Source organism: Saimiri boliviensis, chromosome 1 (assembly GCF_048565385.1).
Source record: "Saimiri boliviensis isolate mSaiBol1 chromosome 1, mSaiBol1.pri, whole genome shotgun sequence".
In the NCBI taxonomy this organism is placed as follows: Eukaryota; Metazoa; Chordata; class Mammalia; order Primates; family Cebidae; genus Saimiri; species Saimiri boliviensis.
In genome coordinates, this window is record NC_133449.1 from 150,599,726 (window position 1) to 150,612,139 (window position 12,414).

A 12,414-nucleotide genomic window follows, 5' to 3' on the forward strand; every position below is an offset into this window, starting at 1 on the left:
TGGGGGCTGCGGAGCAGGAGCTGTTGTTTAACAGGCGCTGAGGTTCTGCTTGGGACAATGAAAGAGACTGGTAGTGGTGGCTGCACCATGACATGGATAATGCCACTGCACTGGACACTTAAAAGTGGTTAAAGTGGTAGCTTTTGTGCTATGTGTATTTTACCACCATAAAAAAACAAGAAAAAGAAAAAAACCCTTATCTACAAAAGACTTCAGACCAAAGCCTCCCGAGCTGGGAAGAGGTACTTCATTGCACATTTAATGGTTCATGCAGCATTCAGAGCAGAGATAAGGAGGGGAGGGCTCACAGGTCCACAGGGACATCACAGGCAGGGGAAGACACGAGACATGGCCGGGGCTGGGCGGGGAGGGGCCCCACGCATTGTAACCACCAGCAGGGGAGGGGCGGCCTTGGACCAGGGACAGCCTCCCCGGACGCACGCATGGGACGGGACAGGAGCAACATCGAGGAAACTGCATGACTCCAACTTGTCTTTCGGGGCACCCAGGAGCCACTGGGAGGCTCTCTGTACTGGCCTCACCCCTTTGGGCCTGGCTGGTTAACATCGTCACTGCTGGATCAAGACGCAAGTAAGGGACAGGTTGGTTGATCCATTGGAGGTGTGTGGGGCCTGAGGGTGCCTTGACTTCTGTTTTTCCCTAACATCACAAGAACTGGGGCGTGGAGTGGAGGGCCACCAGCTCCCGTCTCCTGGAGGCTGGGACTTAGGTGTGTCTGCTGGGGAAGGGCTGGGAAGGGGCACATCCCAGGACTTTATCAGAGTGTGTTTTATAAATCTCTCCTCTCCCTGGCGAGGTCTCCGGGACACTGCTTCAGAAACAAGTGGAAGCAGACAGTCTCCAGGAACCCCCAACTCCGAGAGAACAGGGACCCCCCGGCCGAACTCACTGGATCTGGGCAAGTCCCAAACTCAAATTGTGTTTTCTTCTCGCCCCGGGTGTCAGCCCAGGCAGGGACTGCAGACCCCACGGACCCCCAAGCATCTGTCAGTGCGCCCAACCCGCCACAGAAGGACTTCCTAAGAAAGTGAGCACAGACCGCTGGAGTCCTGCCAGCCCCTCCCAACGGAACTTCCAACACAGCCCCTAATGGGGTCTACCTGCGGCCACAGCCCTGGCTCCCAAGGCAGCAGCCCTGCGTGTCTCAGCACCTGGCTTCCTCTCCAGTTAGAGGCAAGATCAACCTCACAGCCCAGAGACTCTCCCACCCTGGTATCCACAGCAGGACCTCTGGGGAGGTGGGGGTGTGGCAGGGGGTAGGGAGGGGCACACATTTGAGGGAGGGGCCTTCAGACTAGACTCCCTGCTCTCAGCCTGATCTCCCTTGGGGACAGCCCCTTTTGACACAATCTTGCCCACACTCGGACCTCATTCTGGGGGACCTGACCTCACCGGGTCTCCAGGCCTCAGGGGCAACGTCCTGGCCTAATTCTGGGAGGTGAGATACTCAAGCATCTCCAGTGGCCTAGGAGACGTACGGGGAGGAACCTGGCCTGTCCCTTTCTCGCTCTTAGGATGAGTTTTGTCCGCTTGTCCTTTGATTTGGAAATGCACAAGATGATTATTTATTCCAAAAAGTGAGTCTGGGGAAGGGGCAGTCCTCACGCCACAGGGACTCAGCCCCACCGGGCCCGCACCTCACACAGCGGCTCCCGGGCCCCTGACACAGACGAGCACAGCACGGCCACCACACTGGGGAGCTGGGGCTGCGGGGCGGGGCTGCACTCAGACGGTGAGGGAGATGAAGCTGTTGTAGCGCTGGATGTTCCTCTTGAGGATCTCGGAGCAAGGGCCCAGCACGCGCTCAAAGCGGGGCCGGTCCAGCTTCACACACTTGAGGGGCCCCCGGGCCACGACGGTGGCCGCCCGGGGCCGGTTCAGCAGCAGCGCAATCTCCCCTGGGGAGCAAAGACAGAGGTCAGGGCCTGGCCTGGAGGCCTGGGGGTCCTGAGGCTGCAGCAGGGAGAGGTGATGCCCCGGACCCTGGAAGCCACTCCCGCTTTGAGGATAGGAAAAACCACCACCAGGATGCCAGGCCCATTCGAATTTCAAACAATCCAACTTTTAGCATAAGTATAGCCCAGGAAATATTTGGGATATACTTATGCTGATGAATTATTTATTAACTGAAATTCAAGTTTAGCTAGGCATTGTCCTGCACTTTTATTTTATTTATTTATTTATTTATTTATTTATTTATTTAGAGATGGAATCTCACTCTTGTTGCTCAGGCTGGAGTGCAGTGGCATGATCTCGGCTCACTGAAACCTCCAGCTCCCTGATTCAAGCAATTCTCCTGCCTCAGCCTCCCAGGCAGCTGGGACTACAGGCGCACGCCACCATGTCCCGCTAATTTTTTTTGTATTTTTAGTAAAGACGGGGTTTCACCACATTGGCCAGGATGGTCTCGATCTCCTGACCTTGTGACTCGCCAGTCTTGACCTCCCAAAGTGCTGGGATTACAGGAGTGAGCCACTATGCCCGGCCTGTCCTACACTTTTTTGGGGCAATCCTGCAGTAATGCCCAGGTGTGCCCAGGCCTCCCTCAGGACCCAGACTCCCAGCTGCAGGAATGTGGGTGGCTGATGGCTACACCATGCCGCCTCATCCCAGAAGTGGGAGGCTGCCTCACCCACAGTCATGCCCTCTGAGGAACCCACATCCAGGGCTGATTGCTCCTGGGGACTCAGGCCTGGCCCTGGGGCCTCAATTTGGGGGAACAGGACTGAGCCTTCTGTTGCAGCCACACTGGGGTTCAGCCAAGACCCCTGACAAGACCCCAGGGAAGCCTCCCAGAGCTCCTCCCCTCCAGGCCCCTCGCAGGACCCTGAATGAGACACCCACAGCTGTGCCAGGGAGGGGACGCCCGCTGGACTCACCGAAGTAGTCAGAGGGCCCAAGGCGTCCCACCTCCACGTACTCTTCATTGGGGGAGCGGCGCTGGAGGACGGACGCGGTGCCCTGCGGGTGGAGGCGGAGGGATGTGAGCACTGGCCAGGTGGGCACAGGGTGGGACATACGTGAGGGGTCACCCCGCAGGGGGCCACCGCCCAAATCCCCACCTCCCACCTGCTCCTTCCCCAGGAGCCTCTGCCACCACCACATCCAATGCCACTGCTTCTCCACTTCGTGGCACCTGCAGCCAGGGTGTCAGAGCGCCACAGACCCACCCGGAGACCACCGTCTGGCCTGGCCCAGCTCCCGTTTTTGTTCAGACAGCTCCTCGAAATGGAACTCACCCAGCCTCCCGCGCCTTTACCGAGGTGAGTGGAGGGGTTGGGTGGGGACACGCTGGGACATTCCCTGGGGGTCTGTATCTTTGTCACAGGGCTGGCAGGCTCCACGCTAACCTTGGATTAACTCTCAAGGACTGGGAGCACGTCCAGGTAGCGGGGGACAGGGGGGCCGCTGTCTCAGAGTCACACACCCGCTAAGCACCCTCCTCACCCCCCACACAGGGAAGTGGGGAGGGGTCTGCAGGTTGCCCAGATCAATGATTAACACAGAGGCCGTGGGCAGAATATCACCGGGCACCACTGCAGAGCCTGCTACGCATTAGAGATTCAGCCTGCGGACGCCTGGGCCCGGGGAAGCCGAATGTCCCCTGGACCCGCGTCCCTCCAGGACCCCAGGTGTGGAAGCTGTGGCCTGGCTCAGGGAGTGTGGGCCACGTGGCGAGAAAGACTCCCCTTTCTGGGAACCCAGGAATCCTCCCATGACACCCGGAGCCATGGCAAAGACACATTACAGAGGCTTCCTCTGAGCAGTCAGGGCAACAGTCTGTCCCTAACACCAAACGCCTCCAGCAAGTGTTGATGGCTGTCACCCTATAGCCTGGCCCGGTAGGCCATCGGTCTCAGACGCTTCCCAAATTCAACTCTGAGCCACTCTCAGCACCACACTCTGACCCGTCCCCAGGCCCCTGCGTCTACTGCAGAAGTGGGACTGCGTGAGGAACGTCACCATCCCATTTTATAGCCGGGAAGCTGAGACCCAGGAAGGTGGCAGCACCTGCGGCCTGGCCCTCCAGGGTCAGGAGACGGCACCATCGGGGTACCCAGGGACCACGTCCCCTCAGCCAGGCCGGCCTGGCAGACCACGACCCTCTCAGAGCATCCGCTCATGGGGAACAAACATTTCATGTCCAGGTGGGCTCGGTTCACCCTGGCTCACCCAGCCCCAGCCCCAGCCCCATCAAACGCCGGCCAGGCTGTGCCGGGGTTAATGAGTAACTCCCACCTAGCAACAGTCTGGGAGAGACGTGGGTCAGGAGACCCTGCTGGTGCCCGCCATGCCTGGAATCTCCAGGCCCCAATTGGCAGCCCCTCTGAGAGCCAGACCCCTGCCCTGGCCCCCGCTCCGGCCATGGGGCCACTGGGCTCCCAGGCTTCTGCTGTGTTTATGAATCCAGCTGATGGATGAGCAGGACGTGTAAACAACAGACCAGGCAGCTGAGTGCCGCCACCGTGGCCACGGGTAGACCAGGGGCACGCCCTCAGCCAGGCGCCCACAGACTCAGGCCCCATGCACCGGAGAGAGGGAGATTCCTTGGGCCCCCACCCACCGGAACAGCTCCGGGCCGTCCTCCCAGCCCTCCTCCCGGCCCTCCTCTTGGCCCTACTCCCAGTCCGGGGTCTGGCACTGGCTCAGGCCAGTCCTAGACACAGCTCTGGGCTCCAGGGCCCATGCAGGAGCAGAGGGCAGAGTATGAAACTCGTGGGCTCTGAGGTCACTGGCCCCAGCCTTCCCGTAGGTGAGAACTCTCTGCCTCCTAGTCTTCAAAGCTGTGGCCACTCTGAGAATCTGGTGCAAGAAAACTCAGTTAGACGGTGTCTGGAGCAGGCCAGCCCCTTGCACAGGAAACCTGCTGGGAGAGGCATTATTTGTCTCGAGAGCCCATAGCGCTGACCTTTGCAGACATATGTAATGAACGTGCCCTTTATTGCCATTTTTAAGTTTCATGTTTTACAACTGGGACTATTTTCCTCTCTCAGAATCCAGGCGATGAACCTGATGGCCTGATTCACAGGATGACTTGGGGAAGCCTGGCTGTGGAGCCATGTTCAGCTGCTTTTTTTTTTTAGATGGAGTCTTGCTGTCGCCCAGCCTGGAGTGCAGTGGCAAGCTCCACCTCCCGTGTTCTAGCAATTCTCCTGCCTCAGCCTCCCGAGTAGCTGGCTGTACAAGCGCGCACCACCACACCAGGCTAATTTTTGTATTTTTCACAAAATACGTTTCGCCATGTTGGCCAGACTGTTCTCGAACTTCTGACCTTGTGATCCGCCTGCCTCAGCCTCCCAAAGTACTGGGATTATAGGTGTGAGCCACGGTGAACAGCCTCAGCTGCTCTTGACGCCACGTAGCAGCAAACCCAACATTAGGCTGCTCAGGTCTAATAAAGCCAACCTATCCCACAGAGCCAGAAGACACGGGAGGGCTCCCAGGCTCAGTCTGTGGCTCAGAGGCGAGGCAGGGACCCAGCCTTGGTCTTGCCTCCTGCTCTGGGACCTCAGGGAGGTGCAAAGTACTCAATGAGGTCCCTCATGGTGGCACAGAGGCTGCCATGACTCAGGGAGTCACCACAGGCCTCCCCCACACCATCAGCAGAAAGAGAGAAACTACCTCTTTCTTCTGCACGTCTCTCCTCAGCAGTGGGAAACCCTTCCAGAAACTCCTGGAAACGTCCCCTTGCTCCTCATTGGCCAGAGTGGGTCTCACGCTTGCCCTAAACCAGCTGCTGGGGAATACGACCCGTGGGACTAGACGTGCTCCGCTCTGGGGAGGGCTGAGGATTGGGATGCCGCTGGCAATGAAGAGGCAGGGATGGGTCCAGGGAGCCCCCACGGGGCTGCTGTCCGCTCACTCCTAGGTATGTCACCCTTTGTCACTTGTCACACTGTCTGGATACAAGAGCACACTGGCCGTGCTTGGTCGTCTCCGGAATCCGGTTTTAAGTGACAGCATTTCCCAGAGGCCATCTGGAAAATGGCAGCACGTTGGGTGAGACGACGTAATTACCATGCAGATGTTTTTTTTGTGGGGGGAGTGATGGAGTTTTGCTCTTGTTGCCTGCAGCCTCCCCCTCCTGGGTTCAAGCAATTCTCCCACCTCAGCCTCCCAAGTAGCTGGGATTACAGGCATGCACCACCACGCCCAGCTAATTTTGTGTTTTTAGTCGAGACTGGGTTTCTCCATGTCGGTCAGGCTGGTCTCGAACTCCCAACCACAGGTGATCCACCCGCCTCAGCCTCCCAAAGTGCTGGGATTACAGGCATGAGCCACCGCACCCGGCCAACGCGGATGATTTTTTTAAACTGGGGGGATTCTCAATCTTCACACGCCCTGATAGGAAAGGATGCATGAGCACCTTCGGGCTGGCCTCTTCTCTGAAGCTCTGGAGAGATGTGGTTTGTAAACTCTGCTGTCTTCCCCTCCAGCCCAGCGAGGGAGGGGCCGACCAGTGTCTGGGCAGCTGCAGCCCACAGCTTCACCTGCCCCTTCTTTCAGGGACCCCTGCATGTTGGTGGGTGGTGAGTTTCTCTATTTCACAGGTGGAAACCCAGAGAGATTGAGCACCTCAGCCAAGGCCACACAGAAGTGGAGCCAGACAGAGTCCCACCACCTCCATAAGCAGACGACATCCCCACCTTAAGGCTGTGGCCACCTGTGGTGGAGGCCAGCGCACCTGCCTCAAGGCCGTCGCAGGAGGGTGCTGTGGCAAGAGGAGAGTCTGGGAGGCAGACCCAGGCGGTGTGGGCTTGTAGCCAGGCCCCCACCTCGATGCACACCCGGGCGCCCCCTCTCCGGCGGCTCAGCCAGGTACAAGGTGTCTTCATCCCACCCATGTTCATCCCGCTCTACTCCAAGCCTCTGTCTCCCTCTTGCATCTTCCCTGGGAGCAACCAGCACGAATTTCACTGCAAGGACACTTGGCTCCTGGCTGTCTCCGAGTTCCCAGGCACCCCCAGCCCACCCTGCACCCTGAAGCCTTTGTGCAGACCACCATGAAGCCCCTCACCAGAACACTGCTTGGGGTGGGGGCGTTTGTGCTTCCCACCAAGAGCGACTGGATGCCTACCACACGCTGGGCACTGTTTAAGGCCACGGAGGAATCCTCTGGAAACTGACCCCTCAGAGACATCCCAGAGACCACAAAGCAAACCCGCCTGCCCCCCACCCCGGCCACCCTCAAACCCAGCGTCACCACCCCAGCTGTAGAGAACCAGGCGAAGCCTCTCCCACCCCTGGCCTGGGCTGGGCAGCTTCCCTTTCTAGCCAGAGTCAGGAAGGAGCTGGGAGGAGGGAATGCAGTCTCCTCGGCGGACCCTGGTGGCCATGGAACTCCCTCCTCCTGCCCTCCCATCTCCAGCAGGATCAGCAGTCAAGAGGGAAAGGGGCAGGACGCTCCGAGTCCAGCAGACCTCGGTTTGAATCCCCTCCCCACATCTCAACCACATGACACTCAGGGCCCGGCCCCTGGTGGAACCACGAGTCAGGAGGGCCACACAGAACAGACACTCACCCGCTTGACACACACAACCACTGCTTCTCAGGAAAGGGAGACATTTCTCTGTTCTTTCCACCACACTGTTGCAGGGACTGTTTGTTACAGCAGCTTGGCCTCTCTCCCTAGCTGATACACCACCCTGCACTCTGACAGCAGTGACAGTCCCCAACCTGTGCCTGCCCACCCATGGAAATCTGTGCCAGACGCCTGAGTCCAAGAGCAGGGAGACAGGGGACAGAAGAGGCAGGCGAAACAGGACAGACACAGACCAGGACGGGTACCAAGCTCCAACTGGCGGAGGTCAGCACTTCCACAACACGGGTGGCTGCTGCAACCACCAAGTACCCTCAGTTTCTAGGCGGCCCAGCCCGAGACGTGCCACGGTCTCCCAAGCCCTCGAAAGCTCTGGAAACAAACGCTCCCATCCAACTCCACTTCCCAGACTGCCATGAGGCAGCACAGACACTCTCAGGAGGATTGAGAGTCTGGGTTTTTTTGGGCTGGAAAAACATGCTTGCCAAAACTCTAGGTCATACTCCCCACTTTTCTCACTTATTGATTCTAACCCGACTCTAAAAATAACCCAGTGACACAAACCTGGGAGGAGGCGCCACAGAACGTCCTGCCCTGCCTGTTGTCCGCAGCAGGGGAATCACAAAGGATTCATTCTCCTTGCAACTACTTAGATTTTTTTTTTTAATTTCCTATGAAATCAGGTCAGACATGGCAGCTCACGCCTGTAATCCCAGCACTTTGGGATGCTGAGGTGAGAGGATCGCTTGAGGCCAGGAGTTTAAGACCAGCCTGGGCAACATAGTGAGACCCCGTCTCTCAAAAAAAAAATACACAAAAATGCTGGGGTGTGGTGGCACGTGCCTGTGGTCCCAGCTACTCAGGAGGCTGAGGTGGGAGGATCCCTTGAGCACAGAGGTCAAGGCCGCAGTGACCTACAATTATGCAACTGTACTCCAGCCTGGGCAACAGAACTAGAACCTGTCTCAAGGAAAAAAAAAAAAAGAAGAAGAAGAAGAAGAAGACAACGAAAAAATAGACTACAATTTTCCTAAAAATCAAAACTGAAATCAACTTTTTGATTTTCTACAATGGACAGGTATGATTTTGATCAGAAGGAAAACCAGGCTGGGTGTGGTGGCTCACGCCTGTAACACAGCATTTTGGGAGGCCAAGGTGGGCAGATCACCTGAGATTAGGAGCTCGAGACCAGCCTGGCCAACATGGCAAATCTGAGGCAGGAGAATCGAATGAACCCAGGGGGCGGAGACTGCAGTGAGCAAAGATCACACCATTGTACTCCAGCCTGGGCGACAAGGGCAAAAGTCCATCTCAAAAAAAAAAGGAGAAGTTGAGAAGGAGAAGGAGGAGGAGGAGGAGGAGGAAGAGGAGGAGGAAAACCCAAGTCTTAGCATCAGCCCCCCTGGAAGACAGGGCCCGGGCTTCCTGTCCCTTGTCACAGCCCCCCTTGCCCAGCCATGAGCCTCCAACACTTTGGCTCAGAACAGAGGTCAGTCGGATCACAGAACTGGGGGCAGATAGGGAGACAGGGTCCCTCCCCTTGGGTCCAGTGCTCCAGGGAGAACCTGGTGCCACAGGCGTGGATAGCAGCCCTGCCCCAGCCTAGTTCCTGAGGACACAGGTTCTTTGCCTCCTGGGAGTTGCCAAGACATCTCCTTTTTGTTTGTTCTTCCAGGCATGCCTTCAGTCACATCCACTGCTCTAGGGCTGGCACTACGGCCATGAACGAGGAAGCCACATCCCTGCTAGGACCAGGACTTGGCACCTGGACGGGAGGCAGAGGCAACCCACAGCCTGCAGGTGCCTGATGACCGGAGAGCCGAGAATCCATCCAGGGGGCAGCCAGTGAAGGGCCAGCCACCAGCAAAGTGGCCTCTGAGCTGAGACCTCAAGAGCAGGAGGAGCCAGCCAGAGAAGACCTGGGGCTGGTGCCACTGCTGGGAGGAGAAGAGGCTGGAGCAGGGGACACGGCCGGGGCAGGAGCTCAGGGCAGTAAGCAGGGGTCTGCTCCCTATCAGGGCTGATGGTCATACTTCCGCATGCCTGGCATAAGCCCTCAGTGGTGCAGGAATGGCTCCCCAATACAAGAGGACCCCGATCTGGGGCCGACGCCAGGCGGGCACCAGATCCCAAGCCCACTGTGCTCATAGTCCAGAACAGAGACTGCCCGGACAGCCCCCAGGAGGAGATACGTGAGGAAGCCAATCCCTTCCTATAGTGGGACGTCACATTTGTGTGCAGGCAGTGAGCAGGAGTCCTGAGACATGCCGTGGAGTAAGGGAGGTCAGGAAAAGGCATACACACCCCAAGTCCCTTATATGAAGTTCTAGGAGAGGCAAATATATCGATTTTATTTAAATAAATATTTTAGGCTGGGCACAGTGGCTCACACCTGCAATCCCAAGGCTTTGGGAGGCCAAGGAAGGAGGAGTGTTTGAGCCTGGGCAACATGGTAAGACCCCATCTCTACAAAAAGTAAATTAGCTAGCATGGTGGTGCCTGTGGTCCCAGCTACTCAGGAGGCTGAGGCAGGAGGATCACTTGAGCCCAGGCATTGGAGACCAGCCTGGAGAACAAAGCAGGACTCTGTCTCTAATTATGACACCGTTTAGCCATGTCCCCACCCAAATCTCATCTTGAATTGTAGCTCCCATAATCCTCACGTGTCGTAGGGGGAGGTCACTGAACAATGGGGTTGATGGTTTTAGAAGGGGCTTTCTCCGCTTTGCTCAGCTTTCACTCTCCTTCCTTCCGCCCTGTGAAGAGAGGTGCCTCCGACCATGATTTTAAGTTTCCTGAGGCCCTCCCAGCCAGGCAGAATCGCGAGTTGATTAAACCTCTTTTCTTCATAAATTACCCAGCCTCAGGTATTTCTTCATAGCAGTATGAGAATGAACTAATACAAAGAATTAGTTTAAAAGAAACTTAATATCACTACCATAAATAGGAACTGGTATCACTTTCCATAAACTAAAAAGTAACTAAAAGATTAAGCACAGCTAGGCAGGAGCTAGAAAGGTGCTCAACACACAAGCTCCACCCCAGCTTCCTTCTGACCCAGCCGAGAATGAATGGGACCGAGGAGGCTGCCGTCCTGCGCTTTGGGCCGCACCATCAGCACCAAAATCAGGCTGCAAACCAAGAGCCAAAGAGTCTGGGTCCAGCCCCAGCTCTGCAGTGCGCTGGCCAGTCTCAGGTGAGGCCCATAATTTCTCCAGCTTCAGCTGCCTCATCTATAAAATGGGACAATGCCAGCCAACGTTACAGAGCGGCCATGAGGCCAAATGATCCCAGCTCCAGGCACAGTTCCATGCACATTGAATGAGACAGTCACAAGGGCAGCAGCCTTGGATGAACCTAAGAGTGGACAGACACCAAATGCCCACTCTCGGCCACAGTGGCCATGACATGCTCCTCCCTCCTCAGAGCCTGGAAAATTCAGGTTTTCTCCAGTGCCTTTACATTTCATGTGCACACATTGCCTGCCTGTGTGCTTCTAGACTTAGGCAGAAGCAGAATCCTATACATGCACACACATATGCAAACACAAACACATGGATGCATACTTGTGCACACAAACACCTGCATACATATGCACACACAGGCACACACACCTGTACACACACAAAAGCACACACCTGTGCACACACACACTGGTACACACATGTACACACACCCCACACATGCACAAACAGGCACACGCACCTGTGCACAAAGGCAAATGCCTATGCACATACACCTGTTCACACACACCTGTGCACAGGCACACACACCTGTGCATACACACATATACACATAAACATACATCTGTGCACACATGCACAAACAGGCACACACACCTGTGCACATACACACACTGGTACATGCATCTACACATGCACACACCCCACACGTGTGCACACACACACAAGCACACACACCTGTGCACACATACACAAAAACAGGCATACACACCTGTGCACACACACATGTGCACACACAGGCACACAAGCACAGGTACACACACAATCCTGTGCCCACACGCACATCTATGCACACACAGGCACACACACACCTATGCACACATGTGCACACACAGGCGCACACACAATCCTGTGCCCCCACACACACCTATGCACACACAGGCACACATACACACCTGTGCACACACAGACACACACACAAACCTGTGCCCACATGCACATCTATGCACACACACACACACCTGTGCACACATGCTTACCTAAGTGCACACACATGCATAAACACAGGCATACACATCTATGCACACACGCACACTTGCACATATGCAACCCCTGCCTCTAAAGCACTCCCATGCAGCTCTGTGGTTTCCCCTGAATAAATAAACCCCACGGATGCATTTTTTTTTTTCTTTTTTTTTTAAAGCAATCGTTGCAATAACTGTTTTTCCCACACGGAAGGCAATTTCACTTGAAACTCCCTTCCACCCAAATCCCTTTCTGCTCCCTCAGGTGGTGACTCCTTGAAGCATTCCTGAGCTGGGGGCGGGCTCCGGGTGTCTTGGAGGTGGTCGAGCTCCTCCGCTGTTTGTTTAGGAAGGCTGAGCCACTTCCCTGCAATAGCCCCCCGCCTGCTCCGCAGGCCTGGTCGGCTGATACGGCACTTACGTACGTCACACAGCCGGGGCTGCAAACTGTCCTCGGAACAGCAGCGAAAACACACTTCAGCTGGTGAGCTGCCCAAGGTCAGCTCCTGTGCCAACATTTAATGGATCATCCATGAGGTCTGGGGCCCAGCAAAGGCATGGCCCAGCAGCTTCTGTGGGAAAACAAGCTGTTCCCGTGGATGTTGGCGCCAGGGCTTGGGGCAGGAACAGGTGCAGGGCTGTGTCT

The 12,414-nt window shown here is 56.4% G+C and overlaps 1 protein-coding gene across 1 annotated transcript in view; it reads right to left on the minus strand.

Annotated features, from left to right (window-relative positions):
* Nucleotides 1–243: 243 nt before the first annotated feature.
* Nucleotides 244–12,414, minus strand: part of PRKAR1B (protein kinase cAMP-dependent type I regulatory subunit beta) — a 152,677-nt gene continuing 140,506 nt past the window's right edge. The window contains exons 9-10 of the mRNA XM_039471551.2: nt 2,901–2,982; nt 244–1,919 (exon numbers count right to left, since the gene is read on the minus strand). Of these exons, the coding sequence (XP_039327485.1) occupies nt 1,747–1,919; nt 2,901–2,982 (255 nt within the window). The 3' untranslated portion in view covers nt 244–1,746. The remainder of the gene's footprint in view (nt 1,920–2,900; nt 2,983–12,414) is intronic.